Here is a 25687-nt window from a genome sequence, read left to right as displayed (position 1 = left end):
GCAGGATAGTAAAAATTGGTTTTATTTGGTAGGAAGAGTGAAGAAAAGGCAATATCAAGGATTTTGGCTGTCAGTTTGTATTAGAAAAGGAATGCTGAATACCTAGAGGAGGTTAAGGCCTGCTACTGGTATACCTGGATAACTGAACCCTACAGAACAGTAAAATATAGTTGGGAATTGAGTCCTCGTTCAGTGGAAAGTTTGAGGAGGTCCAAAGGGAGGAATGGAAAGGAGGCTGATGTGATGGGTATACAAGGTTTAGATTATGAATGGCTTTGGGAAAGAAAAAAATCAGCACTTTGGAGATTATTGGATAGTTTGGATGAAGAACAGTTTAAATGAACAACTTTGATTAATTACTGTGGTTATGGCAGCAGATACTGCGAGGAATTGATGTAAGTGTCTGTAGGATGGAATCAAAGCAAGTGATTTGATACTCAGAGTAAATGGACAGAGTTGTATGACACTGGATGTTTGAACAAGTTGGTTAGGGTAATAGTGAATGGTTTAGTCAGTGGGTGGTTACAAGGATGAATGAGAGAAATGGGCAGTAAATTGTTGCAAAATTGGATAGCTGTGAAGTCAGTGATTTTAATGTAATGTATTTATCAGAAGAGAAGCATAAACCAAACTCCTGGATTGGGAATCTGTGCCCAGGTAAAGAAGCTGAAGCAGGATATGAGGTATTATTTAATCGTAGAAATTATGCTTTTATATAAGATATTATTTCATATTTAAATCCTGAATAAATATTATAAAACTCAAGATTTATTGTGACATCTTTAGTAAGTTATAAGTGGCTTTACCCAGTCACACAGCGGAATGAATTCTACTCAAGGATATTTATGAAGCAAAGCCATGAAAACTCCTTAGGTGTGAGGCATGATATATAGTAGATGCTTATGAAGAAAAAATAAAATGCTGTAGATGTAGGTGACTGTATGCCCAATTCCCCCACTACTCTCAGTTTAAAAAAAACTGAAACCATGCAGTGGAAAAGGCGTCATTTGTGGAAGAATTTCAGATGGTGATGAGGAGGCAAGCAGCAGTGAGATGAATCAGCTGGTGCAGTGGCATTGCAACAACTTTGATGCATTCAATGTCAGTAAGACCCAAGAATTGATTGTGAACTTTAGGAAGGGGAAGTCGAGGAAATGAACACTAAACCTTATCAAAGGATCAGCAGTGAAAAGGGTGAGCAGTTTTAAGGTCCTTCATGTCAGTATGTCTAATGATCTGTCCTGGACCCAACATATTGATGCAATTCCAGAGGAGGAACAGTGGTGGCTATATATTAGGAGTTTGAGGAGATTTGGTATGTCACCGAAGACTAACAAATTTTTCCAGAGAGCATTCTAACTGGTTGTATCGCGTCTGGTATGGAGGGACTTCGCACAGGATCAGAAAAAGTTGTAAACTCTGCCAGCTCCAGCTCCATTATAGGCACTAGACTGTCTTGCGTGGAGGACATCTTCGGAAGACAATACTACAAAAAGGTGGCATTGATCATTAAGGACCCCACCATCATCTAGAACATGTCCCCTTAGTGCTGCAGTCAAGGAGAAGGCTGAGTAGCCAGAAAAGACTCACTTAACATTTTTGGAATAGCTTCTTCCCCACCGGCTCACCGTATTTATTTTTGGTTTCTTCTTTTGCTCTACTTATTTAATTATAAATATTTTTCCTATGGTAATTTGTAATTTTCCTAAATATGTAAAATTATGTATTGCACTTTACTGCTGCAGCAAAATAACAAATTTCATGAGGTATGCAATGATATTAAACCTAATTCTAATTCAAAACAGTTGGTCGACCATTTAAAAATCCCATCTTTTTATTTCTCAGTTGGAAGGTGTTTGCATCAAAAGCATTCACTGGTTTGATCCCCCAGAATTTGTTATTTATTCTTTACAGATCATATTTCCTCTTTCAGCCACATGCCAATTTGTATTACAGTTTGCTCTTTAAAAAGCAGTGCAACACTGGACTTTTTTTTGATAAATCCTTTTATTATCTAAGGTAGTAAATACAGGAAATGTTTTATTTAATTTCACATATTTACATAATTCCTTCACATAGCAATTTGAGTAAATGATTGAAAATCTGCACCTTGTACACTTACTGAAACCATACTTTTATAAATAACAGTATAGTTTAAATGATTGCAAAAGAACAAACAACAGTTGATGAAATGTATAAGATTCCAAAATTTAATTATAAAATTGTTACATAGTTAATTTTAGGCAGGTTTTCCTTGGAGTGGTTTTAAGTTTTAACTTTAAAGAATCTGTTCAGAGTCTGGACTACTTGTGTGTTCTGTTCTTGGATCTGCTAGCTCCAGATGGTCTTCAAATGCTGGATTTTGCAAACTAAGGGGATCCAAGCTTATGCGTGATAAACTAGTTAATCGTCCCCTTTGATAAATTTTGCACAAGCAGAACGATAGTGTGATTACAAGTATGAAAAGAATGGCAATAATGACAGTAGAGGCGATATAAAATATATTATTGTAGTTTGGTTTAGTCTTGAATATATAGCATGAGCCTTTTGAAGACCAAATGCTATTTGTGGTACTTGGTCCTGCTTTATTCACAGCCACCACACAGGTATGATATGTGCTGTCTGCTGTAAGGTCACGTAAAGTGTATCTTCGATATGTCGGTTTGATGGTGTCAGTCTTGTACAAACGTTTGTTGTCATCAGATTGATAAATAATATAGTAATACATTACTGTAGAGCTAGGAGCACACCAGAAGATTTCTGCTGAATTGTCTGTAATCTTCATAACCTTTTGTATTTTCACTGGATCCGGTATAACATCTTCTCCAGCTATGACAGGGCAAAGACAGCCTGTCAAATGTTGCAAGTCATGACAAGGTACTTGCCAGTGTCTACATGGATCATAATTACAGTCACCAGGCGTAGGGCTTGTGATTTCTTCTTTTTCCAACGAGTCTGTATCGTCATCTTCAATGTGTATAAATACGGCCCCCTTTTTGGCTGTGTATGTTGCTGTCTGCATTGTTACTGTTGAGTATTGTTTAGAACCAGATTGTACTCTGGTAAACAGTGGGTAATGTTTATTGTCATTTTGATCACTGGTAGTGATCAGGTTAGCTATAGTCCCAGTTTGACTTCTGATTGTTCCTGTATCGTCTCTGGATATTGTTGGGTAAGATTTGTTCCAAGTTGGATCTCTGGCTGCTGGTGTCTGAAATTCAGTCCCACTTTCATCTCTGGTTGTCAGTGGGAGAGGTTCGGTCCCAGTTTGTTCTCTGGTTGGGTGAGGTTCAGTCCCAGTTTGTTCTCTGGTTGGGTGAAGTTCGGTCCCAGTTTGTTCTCTGGTTGGGAGAGGTTCAGTCCCAGTTTGTTCTCTGGTTGGGTGAGGTTCGGTTCCAATTTGTTCTCTGTTTGGGTGAGGTTCGGTCCCAGTTTGTTCTCTGGTTGTCAATGGGTGAGGTTCAGTCCCAGTTTGTTCTCTGGTTGTTGGGTGAGGTTCGGTTCCAATTTGTTCTCTGGTTGGGAGAAGTTCAGACCCTGTTTGTTCTCTGTTTGGGAGAGGTTTGGTCCCAGCTTGTTCTCTGTGTGGGTGAAGTTCAGTCCCAATTTGTTCATTGGTTGTTGGGTGAGGTTCAGTCCCAATTTGTTCTCTGGTTGGGAGAGGTTCAGTCCCAGTTTGTTCTCTGGTTGGGTGAGGTACAGTCCCAGTTTGTTCTCTGGTTGGGAGAGGTTCAGTCCCAGTTTGTTCTCTGTTTGGGAGAGGTACAGTCCCAGTTTGTTCTCTGGTTGGGTGAGGTTCAGTCCCAGTTTGTTCTCTGTTTGGGAGAGGTACAGTCCCAGTTTGTTCTCTGGTTGGGAGAGGTTCAGTCCCAGTTTGTTCTCTGGTTGGGTGAGGTTCAGTCCCAGTTTGTTCTCTGTTTGGGAGAGGTACAGTCCCAGTTTGTTCTCTGGTTGGGAGAGGTTCAGTCGCAGATTGTTTTGTGGTTGGGAGAGGTTCGGTCCCAGTTTGTTCTCTGATTATCAGTGGGAGAGGTTCAGTCCCAGTTTGTTCTCTGGTTGGGAGAGGTTCGGACCCAGTTTGTTCTCTGGTTGGGAGAGGTTCGGACCCAGTTTGTTCTCTGGTTGGGTGAGGTTCAGTCCCAGAATGTTCTCTGTTTGGGTGAGGTTTGGTCCCAGTTTGTTCTCTGGTTGGGTGAGGTTCAGTCCCAGTTTGTTCTCTGTTTGGGAGAGGTTTGGTCCCAGTTTGTTCTCTGATTATCAGTGGGTGAGGTTCAGTCCCATTTTCTTCTCTGGTTGTCAATGGGTGAGGTTCGGTCCCAGTTTGTTCCCTGGTTGGGTGAGGTTCGGTCCCAGTTTGTTCTCTGGTTGGGTGAGGTTCAGTCCCAGTTTCTTTTGTGGTTGTCAGTGAGTGACGTTTAGTCCTACAGTGGTATTTGGTTGTGGGGTAAAGCTTGGCCCTCATTTGATCTCTGATGGTCTGTGGGTGAAGTTTAGTCACTGATTGATATCCAGTTGTTGAGTAAGGTTCAAATGCCTTTTTCTCTTTGGTGGCAAAGGGTTCAGTCTGAACTTTATCTCTGATATTTGGGTTCAGTTTAGTTCTGGATTGACTTCTGCCAGTTGTGATTGGATAAGGTTTGGTCACAGTTCCTTTTCTGACGGTTGGGTAAGTCTCAGTCTCTGATACTCCTCCATTATTTGTTGTGTGAGGACCAGTCTCTGTGTGATCTGTGGTGGTTTGGGGGTTGAGTTTAGCTGTTGTTTGATATCTGCTTGTGATAGGCAGTGTTAATGCCATTTTTATGCTTGATTTAATTTTATTCCAAGTTTCATTATTAGAGCTTTCTTTGGTCTGCAGAGTACCAGAGTGTGGATGAGAAGGTGTTTTAAGGAGTAGTAATGCATGGAGCAGGTTAGTACTATTTGTGAAAGATGTGAAGCTTAATTGAAACTTGGTTGAACATTGTATTGGTAATTTGCTGCTTAACTTGACCTTGATCCCTGAAGGATTCTGATATACTGCTGTCCTATGCTCTTGCTGTTGGTTTTGTACAGTTCTGCTGTAAGTCTGCAATTCTTCTGTAGCACTTCCATTTCTTTTGCATTCGTCAATGAAGCCAGGCAATAAAATCTGTCTTTGAGGACCATACTTTACACATCCGGTATCGTTTGCTCTTTTACACATGTAGGAAGGCAAGTTACAGAGCAGTAAAAAAAAACAGTGTTAATTATATGCAAAACTTAATATTTAATTGTTTATTCTCCAATCAAAACTGTGCCAGAAAGTTGTTTATTTATCACCCAAAATTTCAGCGGTAATTGTATGTAATAATTGGTGTCAAGATTATGACCAATATTAGTCCATTTATAGTAACTAAAAACACAGAAGCCTGCTGCCTCTAATTATACAGTAAGCTTCTGTCCTTTTAGTTTACTGTTTGACGTTGATGTAATCAGCATTTGACCGCTAACTGCTATTATTAGGAGTGGGCGTCCTGCAAAGATCACAGCAAGAACACAACTTGCAACATTGAAGGAGGTGAAAAAGGACCCAAGGGTAGCAACAAAAGACATGCAGAAATCTCTAGAACTTGCTAAAGTTTCTGATCATGTGTCCACTACAAGAAAAACACTGGAAGGACACCACAGAGGAAACCACTGATCTCCAATAAAAAAGCATTGCTGCATGTTTTAAGTTTGCTAAAGACCACCTGGATGTTCCTCATCGCTTCTGTGACAATGTTTTGTGGACAGATAAAACAAAAGTTGAACTTTCTGGGAGAAATGCACACTGCTATGTTTGGAGAAAACAGGCCACTGCACACCAACACCAAAACCTCATCCCAACTGTGAAGCATGGTGGAAGGAGCATCATGGTTTGGGGTGGCTTTGCTGTCTCAGGACCTGGACAGCTTGCAAATGTTGAGGGAACAATTAATTCAAAATTGTATCAAGCCATTTTACAGGAGGATATCAGGGTAGCGGTCCATCACCTGAAGCTTAATGCAAGTTGTATGATGCAACAAGACAATGATCCGAAACAAGAGCAAATCAACAACAGAATGGTTTAAAAAGAAGAAAATTTGTGTTTTTGAATGGCCAAGTTAGAGTCCAGACCTTAACCCAATTGATTTGCTGTGGCATGACCTGAAGAGGGCTGTTCATGCAATGTATCCCAGAAGTATTGATAAACTGAAACAGTTTTGTATGGAGAAATGGTCTAAAATTCATCCTTGCCATTGTGCACGTCTGATCAGCAGCTGCAGGACATTTTTGATGGAAGTTTTTGCTGCTAAAGGAGGCTCTACTAGTTACTGACTTCAAGGATTCATACATTTTCCAGCCTGGATTGTGAATGATTGAACAGTGTGTTCAATAAAAACATGTAAAGTACAATTGTTTGTATGTTATTGTGTACAATTGTTACTGTATCTTGTTATTAGTTTAGGCATTTTTTTTGTCTGTCTGTGACTTAGATGAAGATCAGATCACATTTTATGAGTAGTGCAGAAAGCCAGATAATTGCAAAGGGTTCCCAATCATTTGTGTATATATAGAAATATTTGTTAAAACAAAGGGTAGATACTTTGAAAGGTGGTTGTGAGGGGTGTGGTTGGTAGGTTGAAATAATAAAAGTTTGATGAGAAGCATTTGTGGAAATCTGGCAATGATTAGATGGGGAAGACCTGAATTACATGCAGAGTTCCATCCATTTTGGTGCTGGTGGAGAAAGTTTTGAGAGGAGAATGTTGTGGTAGGTAGTTAAGGATGAAGACAAGCAGGTTATTTTTGTCACAGTCAGCTAAATGTTATTCTCAAATATGGCATTCTATTTCTATATGCGTAATTACAAAAATTACACTATGGTAAAGATAGCCCTTACCTGTTCAGAAATGTCTTTTCTGGTTCCTTAATCAACCAGGCAAGCTCACAGCTACAAACCAGGTGGTTTCCAGAAAGGGTTATTTTGATGGTTGAATTAGTGAATAATTTCCAGGGTCTGAATTCTGTTAGGTTGCAACTAGAACAGCAAATAGCAACAATTTAAATGGGATTTTTTTTTGCTGTTTTAATCTCCTTTATGGTCCTTTTAAATAATTTTATTTTGTTGCACTGAGCCATACAGGATCTGATCCTCCTGAATGCATTTGGCCTCTGTCCGTTGTAACTTTCTTTGTGATTGCATGGTCTTTGCACATTTTGTAAATTACATACAGTACTGGCTGAATTGTGTCTGCTTTTTAAATTTTATTGTTTCTAGTAGGTATTGTGGCACAAATTGTCCCCCATTGACTACTTCATGTTCTAGTTATAATGGTTAAACATACCCTGTTTGGCTGGAATTGTTATTGTGGTATTTGGAACATACAGTGCTTAATATTGCAGCACTCCCCAAAGTAATCAGCATAATTCTTTTCTGACCAAGTACCTTTTACTTTAGTTACAGGATGATTTTAAATTGGCCAAATATATCTCCATTATTATTCATTAATTTGAATGATTGTTTTTTTTTGGTTAAAATTATTAAAAAAAAAACCCTTTTGGTCCAGAACCACAAGATGGTGATGCATCTAATAGGAATCCAGCTCCAAGTAATGGTACAATTGTTCGTCCTTTCCATCTTTCGTACGATCACAAGGCACTGCTGGACATCTAGAATACCAGGTACTGCAAGTCTACCTCACTGATGAGTCGTCGGATGGCGGATGTGCTTCACAGCTTGGGCTGATTGCATTCTGTGTTGTCACCTGCCACAGCCACCAGGGGGAAGAAACTGTCAGAAGCAGTGTGCATGGAAACAAAAACACAAAAGGTGTAGAGGTATTCATGTGTGATTAAAGGCGAGACCCTGCAAGTCAGCTCTCCTGTCAATTCTGCTTTGAGAGGATTGATCACTGGAAAATAAAGTAGATTAACCTGTGTCTGAGACTGAATCAGCATGACATAAGGAACAGCTGTATGCTCACTCTGATGGAAACGTGGGGTTCTAGGATAGCACTCCTGAAGCAGCCATCCAATTAGAGAGTTTTGTCTCTTTTTGGGCTTTTAGAATTCCCTCAATTTCTGGCAAAACCCATGGTGGAGAGATTTCTTAATAAGAACTGGTATGTGAACACTTTTCACCTTTGGTAGAGTTCTTAATGGTGAAGGCCCTTCTGTTTACCAAGGGGCTTCACTACTATTGTGATTGTGGCTGTATACATTCCTACCCCTGTGCTAATGCAGCAATGACTTGCAGACCACCCACTTCGATGGTTAAGCGATTTAAACCAGTTCAAAGGGAGGTAAAGAGCTGGCCGGAAGGAGCAACCTTAGCATTAGGAAACTATTTTGAAAACACAGACTGGAGCATGTTCAGGGAAACCCTCATCATTGTGGGACTATTTTGAAAACATGGACTTGAACGTGTTCGGGGAGGTGGCTACCTATGACCATCATATTAACGTATATGAATATGCGAGATCTGTGACTGGCTACATAGAGAAGTGCATTGAGGGTTTTGTTATTAAGCAAATCTATGTGACGGCAAATCAGAAGCCATGGCTGATAATTGAGGTCCGGGCATGGCTGAGAGATTGGGAAGCTGCTTTCAGACTGGGGGATAAGAGAGCTTTCAGGTCAGTAGGAGCTGTTTTCCCACACCATAGGAAGGTAAAATGAGATTATTCACAGGGAACATACAGCAGAGATATGAGATGCATGTTGCAGGGTATTCAGACCATAGTGAACTACAAGTCTGCTCTGCATATCAGTGACAGTGACACTCCTCTTTCTGACAGTCTGAATGTCTTTTACACTCAGTTTGATGCATGGAATAACGTGCAGATGAAGAAGGAACCCTTCCTATTGAGAAGCAGGCACTCTGACTGGCCGCAGCTGATTTGAGGAAGACCATAGCCAGGGTCAACCCAGGTAAAGCTGCAGGGCTTGATAATGTACCTGGTCAGGTGCTGAGGGACTGTGTAGCCATCTAATGGATATCTTCAATATTTCTCTGGAACAGTGGACTGTCTCCCTAGCCTTCATCCCGCTGCCCAACATGGTGACAGTAACCTGCCCGACTACTGTCCAGTGGCACTGATCACACCAATAATGGAGTTTGCTTTGATTGGCTGGTTATGGATCACATTAAATCCCAACTCCCTGTCACATTGGACCCTTTCTATTTTGCTTATCACCCAGGTTGGTCTGCTGATGCACTCCACTCCATACTGTCACACCTGGAAAATTGTGCCTCATGTGCCTGAATGCTGCTTATTGGCTAGCTTGGTGTTAAATATGATCACCCCTCAGAAACCGGTGGATAAACTGTCCTCACCGCTCTCTGTAACTGCATCCTGGACCTACTGACAGAAAGGCCACAGTCATGCTGTGTTGGTGCAACCATATCTTGCTCTGTCATGCTGAACGTTGTTGGTCCCCAGGGTGCATGCTCAGTTCACTGCTGACACAACAGTGGTTGCCCTATTCATCAAAGACCACGAGACGGTGTACAGAGTGGAGATAGAGCAGCTGGTAGAATTGTGCGTGCACTATAATTTGAGTCTCAGTCTGGACAAGACCAAAGAGAACATTAGGAACATGCATGCTGACCTTTCCCCACTGCACAGAAATGGCTGCTGTGTGGGAGCAGCAAGTTTTTGGGAGTGCACATAAAGGATACATACTGCACACTTGGTTCCTCAACACCACCCCTTTCATCAAGAAAGCATTGCAGCATCTCCACTTCCTGAGGAGACAGAGATGAATGCAGCTTTTCTCTCCCACATTCTAACCAATTCCTACAGGAACATCATTGAAAGTGTCTTTAACCAGCTCCATCACCCTCTAGTATGGGAATTGCCAGCCATCTGATTGCAAGACCTACAAAGGATTGCAAGGACAGCTGAGATATTTATCAGGACTGCTGTGTACACAGGGCTCTCGGTATTGTTAATGATCCCTCCCATCCCATCCGTCTAAGAAGCATTAGGACAAGAACTGTTAGAATGGGAAATGGCTTCTTCCCCCAGGCTGTAAGACATCTGAACTCCCTGCTACTACCCTGGTCCCATCAATATGAAGTGCTGGTTGCGTTATAGCTTTATACTGTTTACTTATTTGTGTCATAAATGAAAATTACTTGTAATATTACTTTGTGAGTTATATGTACAACACAGTGTATCTTGGTCTGGAGGGTCGTTGTTCTGTTTGGTGGTGTTCATGCATATGGTTGGATGACGATAAATTGAACTTGAAATTGTTGTTCCAAGTAAAAAGAGTATAATTTGCTATACTCGTCTAGCTTTAGCACCCCTTTTAAAAGGTTTAACTAAGCATTTGAACTAAGACCAGGCTAATAAAAACAGAAAATGCAGGAAGCACTCAGCAGGCCAGACAGCATCTATGCAAAGAGAAAAAGTTAACATTTCAGATCAAAGACCTTTTGTCAGAACTGTGAAAGAAAAATATCATGAATTTATAAGGTTAAACAGGTATATGACCTTAAGTGCATTTATATCATATATTGGCATGCACAGCTATGTATTATATTTTCCAAATGAAAACTTTAATAAATATTTAAATAAATAAGTGTTTAATAAATAACTGCAAAAATATCATAGAAGTATAGGTATTTAAATTATTTCTCAACAAAATGTATTAAGGAAATAGATCTACTTATAGGAAGGTTGAATAATTTACCTTTTGAGAGAAAGTGTCTGTAAATGTGGGAGTTGTTCAAACATACTACTTTTCACAAAGTGTAGTTGGGAATTTTCTTCCAAGTTCACTTGAGTAAGATTTGAAGTGTAGAGAAATAGATCATCAGGCAGAGACTGAAGAAAGGGCATTCTCCTCATCCATAGGATCTGCAAATTACTTAATCCTTCAAAACACTGTGGGTCAACTGTAATTGTAAAATTAGTGATTATCTAGTGTATTCATTCCTTTAAAAAACCATGTACAGAAAAATGTTATGGTTTACGATGGGAAAATCAGAGATTATGGCTGCTTCAGAAATGAGTACCTCTTTAAATCTACAATTTATCCCAGTCCTTGTAAATTATTGAAAATTATATTGGTAACAGCAGCAGAAATGCTTTTTGACATTTATGTTCATGGCCATTTTTAGTGACTGATACATAGGATTTTGTTTAAAGCTTCTTCATTAAGAGTTTACCAACTTCGAATACAAATAAATTTTCCTCACCCTGACTTTACATGTTTGTCCTGGCTCCTTCAGTAAATCACCTATGTGTTATATTCGGATGATCTTTTTCACATTCAGGTCATAAAAAGTGAATATCAGCTGCGAAAGGTTAGAATTCATAGAGCGTACTTAACTACTTCAGCTAGGGTATTTTTTTAAACAGCTGAAGAACTCATCTTGCAAATAAATGACAAAATTTGAGGAACTATTTAGGGAAAGCTTTTGTAGGTTGGGAAGAAAAGACACAACATTTGGAGTGTGATATCTTATGATTTTATTTGTGAAACATGGTTAGTTTTGAATGTTTCTAAGAACACCTGATTTAAAATAAACAACCAATGTATTATTTTCAAATTTTGCTGTTGAAATAGATGAAGTGCTCTTCTTTTGTTTGGGATATCAGAATGAAGAATTAACTAAGCTGCTGAATATGTCCTTTAAGTAATGCTACCAGTGAATATTTTTGTCAGCTCAAATACCAATTCCTGACTTTCTCCTTTCTCTGCCTCTTGAGTCACTACCTCTACTCTCCCGCACAATCCAAATTCACTTCAGTGGTTGTTGTTCAGTTGTTAAGTCAAGTCTGACTCTTCGTCCTCATGGACCATAGCGTCTTCTTGGCAAGATATGGAAGTAGATTGCCAGGCTTTTCTTCCACACAGATGCTGCTGCTGCCCAGCTGGGTGGGTTTGAACTCAGGACCATCTGCCCTGAAGTCCAGTACTGATGCCACTACACCACCAACTGGCCCACTTCAGTGGTAGTTTAGTCTATTTTTAATGTATGTTGTCATCTAATTTAATTCTTAATTTCTGAATAAAATGTTTTAAATGTAAGGTTATTAAATTTGCTAAGCACAGTTGGCATGGTAAATTCTGACATTCCTTGCCTGACATTTATTTTTGATAAAGTTGCTTTATTATTTGATAGCCATTTGATGTGTTTTAAAGTTTTGAGTGTGTGCTTCAAATTCGGGAACTTGAATAAACGGGGGTAGAGGTGAAATGGTTCTACAAAAAATGAACTACTGGAGGAACTTGGTGGGTGAGACAGAATCTGAGTGGTAAAGGGACAGTCAATAGTGTCTTGATCTGAGATGTTGACTATTCCTTTGCCTCCGCAGATATGTCCTGGTGCATTGAGTTCCTCCAGTAGTTTGTAATCTGCTACAGATTACAGAATCTGCAGTCTCATGTGTCTCTGAAATGGGTGAACATTGTTTTAATCATATTATTCTCCTTGGCAGTCCTAAGCACCACCAACAACATTTCTACCGTATGTTGCCTGCCATGTAATGAAAAATCTGTTGCATTGAATTTTAAATGTAGCTGTAATGTGATAACTTTAAATTTGAATACAGCTGAAAATGTTGTAATCTTTTTTTTTGACTCTCTCTCTCTGTTACTTGTGAATAAGCAGATTTTAAATGGAACTGATAAAATTGCAAGCTCTTGTAATACGGTATTCATTATTGAAGTATTTTAAAGAAATCAAGTTGTAATCAAGCTCTTCAGAAATGCATTCATGAACATAAGTGCCATCATGGCATTTGTGAATCTATGTAGTATAGGCAATTAACAAATTTCCCAGAAGTGGATAACTCAGTAGGGGGAGAATACGGTTTGATTGGATGGGCCTACTTTTTGTGTGGTGTTTTAGAGATCAATATAAGGAAATACGTTTTGCATTCAAATTGTGCAGTCTTCTGTGTGCACTGATTTTAGGTGAATTTTCCATGAGAAGCTGGTGCAATTGAGCAGAATCTCTAGGCTAAGTAAGTTCATTTCTTCTTTGAGAGGGCATTACATTTTTGTGGTACAGAATTTAACAAATTGAGCATAGTGGTACTTACAGGTTTTGAAAAGGTTTTCACTCAGATCAAGGGTTTCGATACTTTTTTTTTCAGATGCAAATGCTTTGTAACTGCATGATTCCAAAGATGTTGAGGACAGGTTTAGGTAACGTAGCTTGGGGAAAGGATTGAATTCATATGGGCTAATTTCTTGCAAAGGATTTCCTTCAAGTCTTAGCGTCCTGAGATTAGGCCCTTGAAATTTCCATTGTGACCTTGTAAAGTTATTATAGCTGAGATCCAGTGAAACAATGTGTGGGAGCTTTGTCCCCGAAGACCCAATTTTTGAGATGTTATTATGGCTTAGAAGTAAAATTTTCAATTTGTGAAGATCCATAAACTCTGAAAAATTAACCCACTGAATGACGTTCTTCCTCAAGTCAAGAAATTCGAGAGCTGTGGGTAGACATATTGGGACAGTTGTAAGTTGATTGCTGGCTATATTCAAACGCCTTAATGTTGTTATGTTTAGGGATCCACAGGGCAAGCTGTTGTAAGTCAGATTGTTCTGTGACAGCTCGAGTATTTCCAGACCACTCAAACTTTGGAAGGCATTAACTGGAATACTACTAATGTTCATTCTTGACAGGTGAAGTTGAGTATCATTTTGAGAATAAGTTTTCAAAAGATAGAATGAAAAGTGCTTAGACTTATCAATTGGTGAACCAGCGATTCTTGGGTGATTAAAAATTGTCTCCACTAGTAGGAATAGAGCCACAAGTTCCATTTCTAAAAAAAAACTATTGCACCCTGGTTCCTAAGGAGGGAAAAGAAAACACATTCAAGGTGAATTGTTATTGCTGTTTAATATTCAGTTCTTATATTCAACCTCAAGATAATTTTAATCACTATTTTATCCAATTTTATAAAATGTTTTCTGTTTACTGTTTTTACATTATTCGATGTCCAGTTTCCAGAATAAATCTTCTGTCTAGGAATAAGATTTAACTAACAACCAAATTAGCAAGTAAAATTTTTTGTAGTGACCATCTCAGATTGTGAATAAAAGCCATAAAACTATTAGCTTCTGTTAGAAGTTCCCTTCTCCAGGATGTAGCCCATATTCCCAGGTTCAGCAAACCAGATCATGTCAAAAAGAACCAGTGGAATTTTGAGTGTGTTTGTAAAGTCCTGCATTTCATTCCTATTTCCTAATTTTTTTTGGTTCACCCTACACTTTGATCTTTATGTTGGGATTAGGGATGCTACTTACAATTAATTGCAAGGCCCAAACATCTAGCCTGTCTCAGTTTATTCCAACTAAAGTCTACTTGGATAGAAAATCAACATTTTTTTTTACAGATATGCCACAACATCTTAGAGTTTTGAGCACATTTTATGTTTAAATATTCAACTCCCAAATAGTGAAAAGAACTAAAGATACTTGAGGCAAATCATTTTTTGTGTACCAGAGACTTTGATTTTTTTTACCACACTAGATTTTATTAGTTTTATTGATTAACATAAGTTATGTCATTTAGTTGTTTGATTTATAAAAAAGTCTATTAACTTTTTAAAATAGCTGCTAGGACACAAGTTTCTTATTCACAAGTTGGATATGAATCTTCTTGCATGCCATTGTAATTTTAACATTGGTATAACTACATGATACAAATGAAGACAATTGCCAGCATTACTGTTGATTGTTCTAATTCCGACAAAAAAGACACACACACACACACACATACACACACACACACACACACACACACACACACACACACACACACACACACACACACATATTTTTTATGTGTGTGTGGTGGGTGTGGTGTTGTGATGGATGATATTTTTCATGTTGCTGTAATTTTGAATTAACAGATTCAGAATATAGTTTACTTCATACTATTTTGCCATTCTCATCTCCATATCTATTTACAAAACTGCATTGAATGCTCCCATGAATTTTTGTTAAATCTAAAAGCACAACTTTTAACTGGTGTTTTCTTTATTATTCAAAGGATTGTATTTAACTGTGTAAACTTGAATTATGTTTTCTTATTTTTGTAATAAATTTGGGTAAAGACTAAAAGGTCCACATAATAGTTAAGCATTAACTCCACAAAGGTAGAACAATTTGTGATCTTATTTTTTCTAACCTGTAATTTAACATTTTGTAGAAAATTCGCCAGCACTGGCAAAGTAATATGATGCTTAATTATCAAGAATATTTACAGTAGCATTCTTTGAAAGTAAAACATCTGTTACACTTACCAAATTGATCACAGTACTGATTTAGGCTGTGTGAAGCAAATTATTTTCAGCTTGTTGAATGGATGTCCCAGTTGTGTGGAATGAATCAATCAGATGACTTTTAACCCTTGCTGATTTTCTATAAGTATTTACATGTGTTGTAAAGGAAGAATAGTTGAACGTGTGCAGGTCCATGCAATACCAAGTCCTTGCGGACTCTGGTCACAGAGTCTGTGTCGTTCATGTGACTGCTTTGTTTCTTTTGTGGTGGATGTACATTCCTCCAGCAGCTCTTGGAATGTAACCTGCTTTGATAGCAGAATGCCTCAGATACTGAGGGTTAGAGGGCTTTAATTAACTAGAAATATTCAAATTGGATTTGTGGGTGATCTACAGATTAAAAATTACTCTGATTTTAATGGGAAAATAAGACATAGTTAAGGCAAAGACTAGGTTAACCCATTTTCCAAAAACACTTATCAAGAGTAATTTCTTTGGAAGAGTTTTGGGAAGAGAATGAACTATATTTATTATGAGACATTTTTCTGGCCAACAAAGTGAGAATTTTAACAATAGTGTTTTTTTATATACAACATATATGTTAATGATTTTAAAGATATGAGTTATACTATTTATTCAAAAGACCTGAATAAGCCTTTAAAAATAGATGTATTTATCAAAGGCTCCACAAGTGATCTCTGTGCCTTAATTTAGCCATAACTCACCCTGGACACCACTCCGTATAGAGCACTGAGCATAATGTACAAGATTCAACAGTATTTATTGTGATTCATCAGTGCACAAATGTAAAAGAAAACTCTGGATCTTAAGTAGCATAAAAATAAGAAGAATACAGCCCATTCATTCTGGCATGGATGCTGCATCACCTCTTCCCTGATGGGAGGGCGACCAAACGGTCCGTGAGCAGGATGGGCGGGATCCTTCGAGAAACTGCTGTTTCTTTTTGGTACCTTTCTGTATGCATGTCTTTGATGGCCAGCGTGTGTACCCGTGGTGAACAGTTTTAACTGCCTGCTCTAGAGCCCTCCAGTCTACCGCAATGCAGTTTCCGTATCACATGGCCCATTTGTGAGAATGCGTGTGCGAAATAAATAATCACATAAATTGCAGTGCATTCATTGTATGTTGTTTTTAATTGATTAAGCTGCAAATCAATTCAAATGATTTTCTGTTTAAGTTGGCATATTATTTATAATATTTGTCTGTTTCTGGCTGGCCCTAATATCCAAAAGCATGGAGGGAGGGGTGTAATCATGTCAGATGTAGTTTTTTTTGAATTTTCAGATGCATTTTTTGTGTAGGTCTTATTCTGGCCCAACCACATGACCAGATTACTTTGTGTAAGATTACTGAAAGTTTCAAAGGCACCTCCATCAGTGACTTCAGCTTTCTGGATTGGAATTGGATAAAGGCCTGGACTGAATTGCAAGGAAGTATACCTGTGCCTTTTCAGTACTCAGCTTGTTCCCTGGCTGCGAAGGTAAAAGAATGCCCTAAAGAATTGTTTTGAGATAAACTCAATATAATAATTTAACTCTTTAATTGCCTTTATTTCACCAGAGGTTTAAAGAAAAAGTTCCCCAGATGACTGATATCATTGCAGAACTTGTTATGGTCACTATGACTCAATCTATGAGAATTTGTTTGAAAAGTGGCATTGAAAGATACAAACAGTGGTTGTGCCAACAGCTGAAAGATTATGCTAAGACGTCACTTTATTGATTATGTAATGATGTTTTTAGGAAGCAGAGCAGATCCACTATTCAACAAAATCTGAAATCTCCAGTGCACTTGCTGTGTTCTCCTGAGTATACCCGGTACTATTCACGTTTGTCTGGGATAAGAACTTAAAAGTTTTACAACTTCCCAGAGAAACAATTTTTCCTTATCTCAGCTGTAAATAGCTGATCACTTATCCGAGGAACAGAATCACTACTTCTTAACTGTTTAGCTATCTGTTCAGCTAACTATTCAGAATATCCACTTAACAACCCCCTTTTGAAGCTTTGAAAGAATTTTATAATCGTTTGTAAACCTTCCTTGGCCTGACACCTGAATCTGCAATTGATATTTGACTGACTTGCATAGTGTTAAAAGATCTGATGTTAAATTTATTGCGACAGTTGATAAGATGTGGAGTACAAAATGTCTGAAATTTGTGTTCCACTTCTTTACAAAATATGCAAACACATTGAATTAGGTTATTCAGCAAGTTCTGTACTTTGGAATCTACCGTGGTTTCCTTAGCAATGAGAAAATCGAAAGCAGAATGTGATTGAGAAGTTAAAATGGTAGATTATTTGAAGGTCATGGTGTCGCAGATTAAACAGTGGACAAGAATAATCAGATAGTTTGTTAAATTCCAAATAATGCAAGTAAGTGCATTTGATTTGATTTTCCCTCTAAGGAGTACCATGGGCCTTGGACAAGAACAAAATTCATGCTTGTGGCAGCACAGTAACATAGTTGTTAGTGTAATGCTATTACAGCGCCAGCGACCAGGGTTCAATTCTCACCACTGTCTGTAAGGAGTTTGTTTATTCTCCCCATGATCACGTAGGTTTCCTCTCGCATTCCAAAGGGGTATGGGTTAGGAGGTTGATTGTGCGTAATTGGATGGTACGTTGCTTCTTGGACAGGAAGGGCCTGTTACCATGTTGTATCTCTGAATAAAAATAAATTTGACTGTGTGCAAGTTGGTATCAGCAAGTGGGCCTGCTATCCCAGTTGTACTGCATTGATCCCATTTTACAGGAAAATTAACTCTCCAAAGATCAATGAGCCTGATTTGTTTTCCCTTGCAGTTGCTAAGTGTTACTTAAATACAAGTGACTCACCAAATTGGCATTTTCTCATATTTTGATTATTCTCTGTGAAATATGGAAACCCTTTGGTGTGTTTGACAGAGTATTGCAATGAGTATTGGAATTCATTGCCACAGATCGCTGTGAAGGACAAATCATTGGGTTTATTTAAAGCAGAGGTTGACAGGTTCTTGATTAGTCAGGGCCTCAAAGGTTATGAGGAGAACGGGGTTGAGAGGGAAAATGCATCAGTCATGATGGAGCTGTGGAGAAGACTCGATGGGCTGAATGGCTTAATTAATTCTGCATCTATGTCTTAGGAGCAGTGCACTTAACCACGAGGGAATGTGGAAACTGCTTATGATGCAAACGGTAGAAGACATAATTCATTCGTTAAGTATTGAGATAATTATAAAATCATCAGACGTTCTTAAAATTAAGGTTTCTGAAGTAGTTGCGAGGCTTGGCTGAAGGGTTGGGTGGTCGGGTGGGCTTTTAAATTTCCAGGTCCATTATTAAGATAAACAGCTATGATAAAGTGTTGTAGGAGTTTGTACCAGCTAGGGATGGAGCTCAAAAAGCACATTCCATTACTGGGAGTATGGTATATGTAAGTGAAAGATCTATTCCAGCTGTTTGCTGTCCTTGATAACAGGAAATGACTGATTTTCTTTTTTGAAGAGCAGAAATTACTTTTGTGGAGGAGATTGGGGTGACTAGAGTGAACAATTTGGTCATTAATTGTGCATCAGTGAAATAGGTAATAAAGCATGCTGACTGGATCCTATTTCACTGGCATGATGTGGTTGTGTTCACAACTTTAATGTTTCATTCATTGTTACACCTATTATTCCTCTGCCATCTGAGAATGTGATTCTTAAAATCATTGAACTATAAACATGGATCTGGTGGTGATAGGGATTTTTTTTATTCTCAGAAATTCTCAAATTGTACATAGTGTATTGAAACCAAAAAATGAAAAACAAGTACTGCAACTGGGTGGTAGTTTTTCTTACTCAATTGTTAAGATAAACATAGCTAGCTCCCCTGATCCAAAAACCTTAAATAACTTTCCTAATTCTTCAAGGCCTGTTGTATATTTCCAACATTGTCTAATTTTATTCCCTTTCATTGTACTTGCAGCAGTACTTTTCATTCTGATGTAGTGCAGTTGAGGCTACAGCTCTTTATTCTATGTGGGTCCAGCTGTGCTAAGGTCCAGCCTTTTGTGAAGTCCAGGCACCTCCCTGAAATGAAGGGAAGAAGTGTTCTAGGGGAGAGCTCTTACTTACTTTGGTTGTGTCCTGACTACCTGAGAGAAAGTTATCCAGTTGTTGATGATCAGTGACTTGCATTGTCTTGTTTGGACAGGGTAGCAGTCCTTTTATTGTCTGATGAATATTGGTGAATATTTTTTCACTGGACCAGATTTATCAGATTAATACTGGTGCTAAAGAAGTTAAGCTTCTTGGGAAGATTTTGTTCATTTTGTTTTAGAGAACTCCTTTCCTCCAGAATGAGGAGGCATAACAAAATTATTTCTAGACCAATTATGGCATAAAACCCAGGAAATGCTCTTTCCACACACAAAAAAAGTGGGCATCCGAAAGTTCTTCTCCAAAACAGATTTTGTTACTAGTAAGTTGAAGTTGTCGGGAGTAAATATAATTTGTTGATGGTCTGCATATGAAGTAGATGTTGGGAAATGCAATGGACATACATATCAACCATGACCGAATAGAATAACAGACAGGCTTTGTGTATTGGTTACCCTGTTCAAATGTTCCCAACACAGTAAAGCAGTGGTCATAATCTGATGTTATTTTGTCAACCACTTGGCACATTTTAGCTGTTTTTTTGCGTAAACCTTAGGAAACACTACAAACAGGATGGTAAGGAATGCAAATCCATGAAGGAAGTAATAAGGAGAAAGCTATTCAGGCATTACGGCAGGTCAAGTTTGTATTAGATCAGATTGTTCTGTTGTTATATTACCTCACCACACTCTATGTGTAATTCTTTACAAAATATATTTTTTGAAATTGGAAAACGTTGAGTGAGAGGGCAAACTAGAAGTTTAACTGTCTAGGCACTTTACTTCAATTTACACTGCCTAGCAACCTTCTTAGCAACTCCTATTTTAAGCTTTTCTATATCACTTTAGCACAAGGATGCCGCACCGCCTGTTAATTAGTTTTTGACATTTTTGTCTTTAACTTTCTCACAAATTGTTTTTCTATTTATGCAAGCATATTGTTGGTTATTCTGTATATTTTAAACTTCTGTATCAATCTTGAGGCAACTTATAAAATTCTTTTTAAAAAGTGAAATGAACTGCATCTTGTGATGTAAAAGCTGCTTGTAGGATTAATTTGATCAGTATTGGTTCCTAGTTTTTATAAACTGGCTAATGTGCTTTTCAACCAGTTTGTTTTCCAGCAGAATATTTTACCAACATAACAATTAGATTAATTAGCTTCTAATTGATGGAATCTTTGTACTCATTTAGTTAAATATTGTAACTATTTGCACTCATTTAAAATCTTTAATATGCATGTATGACAATGATCAACTAATTTCCTTTTAGTTTAATTTTATTTAGAAGTACGGTGTGGAGCAGGCCCTTCTGGCCCACTCTGCTACATCGCCACCTATTTAACCTCTAGCCTAATCACAGTACAATTTACAATGATCAATTAACTGACTAACCAAAGTTCAAAGTAAAGTAAATTTTATTATTAAAGTACATATATGTCACCATATACAACTGGAGATTCATTTTTTTGTGGATATACTTGACAAATCAATAGAGTAATAACTATAGCAGAATCATTGAAAGACTGCTCAACTAGTGTAACAATGTGCAAATACCAAAAAAAGAAACAATAATAATAAATAAGCAATAAATATCGAGAACATGAGATGACGACTCCTTGAAAGCGAGTCCATTGGTTGTGGGAACATTTCAATGATGGGGCAAGTGAAGTTAAGTGAAGTTTCCCCTTTGGTTCAAGATGGTTGAGGGGTAGAAAGAGTTCCTGAACAAGTATGTCTTTGGACTATGAGAGGGAACCGGAGCACCTGGAGGAAACCCAAGCCCACACGGGAAGAACATGCAAACTTTTTTAGATGATGTCAGAATTGAACTCAAAACTCCCGATGCCCTGAGCTATAATAATGTAGTGCTAACCACCACACTACCGTTAATTCATTAAAAGTTGTAATTTAATTTTCAGTTGGTAGATTATTTAATGCATATTTTACAGTGCATGTTGCATCTTATTTGTGGGAAAAAAATGTTTTATGCTCTCCAGATTTAAGCAAGATGATTTTATTTCCTCATGTATGGTTTATTCTCCATATTTGAAAGCATTTCACAGTCAGAACTTATAATAATCCAGTATTGAGCAAGAAATCATTTTAATGTGTGGTTCAAGCATTAATATTCAAAGGACATTAATAAGAACACTTTTTCATGGAATCAGTATCATGGATTTTCACTTGTGATCAGGAGGAGGAGGCTTGGTTTGATATCTCATCTCAAAGAACTGAGCCATTGCTATATTCTTTCAGTGCAGTAATGGAGTGTTGCTCTATAATCTTATGCTCACATCTCTGGAATAGAACTTGAACCCTGTTAATGTCTTGCACTCACAACTGTTGAAAGCAAATCAAAAGCATTTGGATATTCAGAGCCAATCATTTAATAAAATGGACCAATAGAACATTACAGATTGGATACAGATCCTTCAGCCCACCAGTCCATGCTGACCAGGACGCTCACCCTGCTAGAAGCGATTTTTTGTGTTCAGCCCTTATAAGCCCCATCCTTCCACCTGTCTAAGAGCTGATTAATACTACTGTACCTACCTCAGCCACTTCCAATACCTTTTGGAAAATGTATTAATTTCACACATCACTTATCGCCTGATCTTCATTAATAGACAATAGGTGCAGAAGTAGACCATTCGGCCTTTTGAGCCTGCACCGCCATTTTGAGATCATGGCTGATCAACTACTATCAGTACCCAGTTCCTGCCTTGTCCCCATATCCCTTGATTCCCCTATCCATAAGATACCTATCTAGCTCCTTCTTGAAAGCATCCAGAGAATTGGCGTCCACCACCTTCCGAGGCAGTGCATTCCAAACCCCCACAACGCTGTGGGAGAAGAAGTTTTACTTTAACTCTGTCCTAAATGACCTACCCCTTATTCTTAAACCATGCCCTCTGGTACTGGACTCTCCCAGCATCTGGAACTTATTTCCTGCCTCTATCTTGTCCAATCCCTTAATAATCTTATATGTTGCAATCGGATCCCCTCTCAATCTCCTTAATTCCAGCATGTACAAGCCCAGTCTCTCTAACCTCTCTGCGTAAGACAGTCTGGACATACCAGGAATTAACCTTGTGAATCTGTGCTGCACTTCCTTTACAGCCAGGATGTCCTTCCTTAAACCTGGAGACCAAAACTGTACACAATACTCCAGGTGTGTTCTCCCCAGGGCCATGTACAAATTCAAAAGGATTTCCTTGCTCTTGTACTCAATTCCCTTTGTAATAAAGGCCAACATTCCATTAGCCTTCTTCACTGCCTGCTACACTTGCTCATTCACGTTCAGTGACTGATGAACAAGGACTCCTAGATCTCTTTGTATTTCTCCTTTACCTAACTCTACACAGTTCAGATAATAATCTGCCTTCCTGTTCTTACTCCCAAAGCGGATAACCTCACACTTATTCACATTAACCGTCATCTGCCAAGTATCTGCCCTCTCACCCAGCCTATCCAACTCGCCCTGAATTCTCCTAACATCCTCATCACATGTCACACTGCCACGCAGCTTAGTATCATCAGCAAACTTGCTGATGTTATTTTCAATGCCTTCATCCAAATCGTTGACGTAAATTGTAAACAGCTGTGGTCCCAATACCGAGCCCTGTGGCACCCCACTAGTCACCACCTGCCATTCCGAGAAACACCCATTCACCGCTACCCTTTGCTTTCTATCTGCCAACCAGTTTTCTATCCATGTCAATGTCTTCCCCCCGATGCCCTGAGCTTTGATTTTACCCACCAGTCTCCTATGTGGGACCTTATCAAATGCCTTCTGAAAATCGAGGTTCACTACATCCACTGGATCTCCCCCGTCTAACTTCCTGGATACATCCTTTAAAAACTCCAACAGATTAGTCAAGCATGATTTACCCTTGGTAAATCCATGCTGGCTCGGCCCAATCCTATCACTGCTATCTAGATATGCCACTATTTCATCCTTGATAATGGACTCTAGCATCTTCCCCACCACCGATGTCAGGTTGACAGGTCAATAGTTCTCTGTTTTCTCCCTCCCTCCTTTCTTAAAAAGTGGGATAACATTAGCCATTCTCCAGTCTTCAGGAACTGATCCTGAATCTAAGGAACATGGGAAAATGATTACCAATGCATCCGCAATTTCCAGGGCCACCTCCTTTAGTACCTTGGGATGCAGACCATCTGGACCTGGGGATTTGTCAGCTTTCAGTCCCATCAGTCTTCTCATCACCGTTTCCTTCCTAATGTCAATCTGTTTCATTTCCTCTGTTACCCTATGTCCTTGGCCCATCCATACATCTGGGAGATTGCTTGTGTCTTCCTTAGTGAAAACAGATCTAAAGTACTCATTAAATTCTTCTGCCATTTCTCTGTTTCCCATAACAATTTCACCCAATTCATTCTTCAAGGGCCCAACATTGTTCTTAACTATCTTCTTTCTCTTCACATACCTAAAAAAGCTTTTGCTATCTTCCTTTATATTCCTGGCTAGCTTGCGTTAGTACCTCATTTTTTCTCCCCGTATTGTCTTTTTAGTTAAGTTCTGTTGTTCCTTAAAAAATTCCCAATCATCAGGCCTCCCACTTACCTTCGCTCTGTCATACTTCCTTTGCTATGCAATCTCTGACTTCCTTTGTCAACCACTGTGGCCCCTTTCCCCCCTTTGAATCCTTCCTTCTCTGGGGGATGAACTGATTTTGCACCTTGTGCATTATTCCCAAGAATACCTGCCATTACTGTTCCACTGTCTTTTCTGCTAGGCTATCCGTCCAGTCAACTTTGGCCAGCTCCTCCCTCATGGCCCCATAGTTTCCCCTGTTCAGCTGCAACACTGACACCTCCGAGCTGCCCTTATCCTTCTCAAATTGCAGATAAAAACTTATCATATTATAATCACTACCTCCTAATGGCTCCTTTACTGCAAGTTCGCTTATCAAATCCTGTTCATTACATAACACTAAATCCAGAATAGTCTTGTCCCTGGTCGGCTCTCGTACAAGCTGTTCCAAGAATGCATCCCGTAGGCAGTCTACAAACTCCCTATCCTGTGGTCCAGCACCAACCTGATTCTCCCAGTTCACCTGCATGTTGAAATCCCCCATAACTACTGCGACATTACCTTTGCCACATGCCAATGTTAACTCCCTATTCAACTTGCACCCAATATCCATGCTACTGTTTGGTGACCTGTAGACAACACCCATTTGGGTCCTTTTGCCCTTACTGTTCCTCAGATCTATCCACACAGACTCTACTTCTCCTGACCCTATGTCCCCCCTTGCAAAGGACTGAATCTCATTCCTCACCAACAGGGCCACCCCACCCCCTCTGCCCACATTTCTGTCCCTACGATAGCACGTATATCCTTGTACATTCATTTCCCAGGTCTGATCTCCCTGCAGCCATGTCTCGGTTATCCCAACAACATCACAGTTACCCATTCGCACCTGGGCTTCAAGCTCATCCGCCTTATTTCTGACACTTCGTGCATTCAGATATAGAATTTTTAGCCCATTTCTCCTCTCTCTGTTTGAATCGCTGCCTATTGTGCTTAACCCAGCTCCCCGAACTCCCATCGGGCTAAAATTGCAATCTCTGAATATCTCTTTTTGCATCAATTCTTATAGAATTTTTTTTTGATCAGTAGTTTAGGTATATCATCCTCTCACCATTTCAACAAAACTGGATCTTAGCTTCAAGCTGCATGCTGCCATGTGCTCCTTTAAAATAGCTCGTCCTCAAGTAAGCAGTTTGCCAATTTAGTTTTCAGCATGTTTGAATGATCAAAACTGCTGTTTTGCTTAAAGGAAGAATGACGTAAGTTCAGACATTTGAGATATTATTAAAGAAATGCCATTCTCTGATGCATGGTGTATTGCCTATTTAACTCTCTTTTTCTTCATATTTTGCAGTTGGATGGTTACATTGCACGAAACTGGGCTAATCAGAAATCGGCTTTGGGGAGCGCCCTGGACCCGTTAGCAGATAAAATTCTGATCAGTGTTCTGTATGTCAGTCTCACTTGTGCTGAACTTATTCCAGGTACACCTTTCTAAAGCTTCTCTCCACTCCAGAAGGGAGATTAGACTGTTTGTATCAAGGTACTCAGTTTCATCTTTTATCAGTTAATGGGACAGGTACCAGTGATTGAAGTACCTTTATATTATTACCTTTCTGATTGTAGGACAATCTGGATCACATAATTTGATTGAATCTAACTGAAAGTAAAGGTCATTTAACACCATCAGTTTTTCAGACTGTCCCTTACATTTTCCCTTACGTGAAAGTAAAGGTCACTTCTTAGTAGATTAT

At 38.9% G+C, this 25687-nt stretch overlaps 2 protein-coding genes across 3 annotated transcripts in view; one reads left to right on the top strand and one right to left on the bottom strand.

Annotated features, from left to right (window-relative positions):
• Window positions 1-25687, top strand: part of crls1 (cardiolipin synthase 1) — a 77561-nt gene that overhangs the window by 24641 nt on the left and 27233 nt on the right. For both annotated transcript variants that reach the window (XM_059986254.1, XM_059986253.1), the window contains exon 3: window positions 25288-25417. In XM_059986254.1, coding sequence (XP_059842237.1) covers window positions 25288-25417 — 130 coding nt within the window. The remainder of the gene's footprint in view (window positions 1-25287; window positions 25418-25687) is intronic.
• On the bottom strand, window positions 1989-15489 carry LOC132403035 (uncharacterized). The gene is made up of 5 exons (XM_059986252.1): window positions 15258-15489; window positions 13044-13800; window positions 10684-10888; window positions 6884-7021; window positions 1989-5174 (listed from the first exon to the last, which is right to left on the bottom strand). The coding sequence occupies exons 2-5, from the start codon at window positions 13768-13770 to the stop codon at window positions 2279-2281; spliced, it is 3966 nt and encodes a 1321-aa protein (XP_059842235.1). The 5' UTR covers window positions 13771-13800; window positions 15258-15489; the 3' UTR covers window positions 1989-2278.

This window comes from Hypanus sabinus, chromosome 12, assembly GCF_030144855.1.
Source record: "Hypanus sabinus isolate sHypSab1 chromosome 12, sHypSab1.hap1, whole genome shotgun sequence".
In the NCBI taxonomy this organism is placed as follows: domain Eukaryota; kingdom Metazoa; phylum Chordata; class Chondrichthyes; order Myliobatiformes; family Dasyatidae; genus Hypanus; species Hypanus sabinus.
The sequence above is the reverse complement of the archived record's forward strand: the minus strand, read 5'-3'. Positions and strand labels throughout refer to the sequence as shown.

Bases quoted from the DNA above. Each gene is read 5' to 3' on its own strand.
- LOC132403035 (XM_059986252.1), bottom strand. From the start codon at position 13,770: ATGGAACTTGTGGCTCTATTCCTACTAGTGGAGACAATTTTTAATCAC. The intron at 10,889-13,043 runs GTAAGTACCACT...TTACAATTACAG, and splicing joins TGAAAACCTTTTCAAAACCT to TTGACCCACAGTGTTTTGAA. The intron at 5,175-6,883 runs GTAAGGGCTATC...CATGTGTAAAAG, and splicing joins GAAAAGACATTTCTGAACAG to AGCAAACGATACCGGATGTG.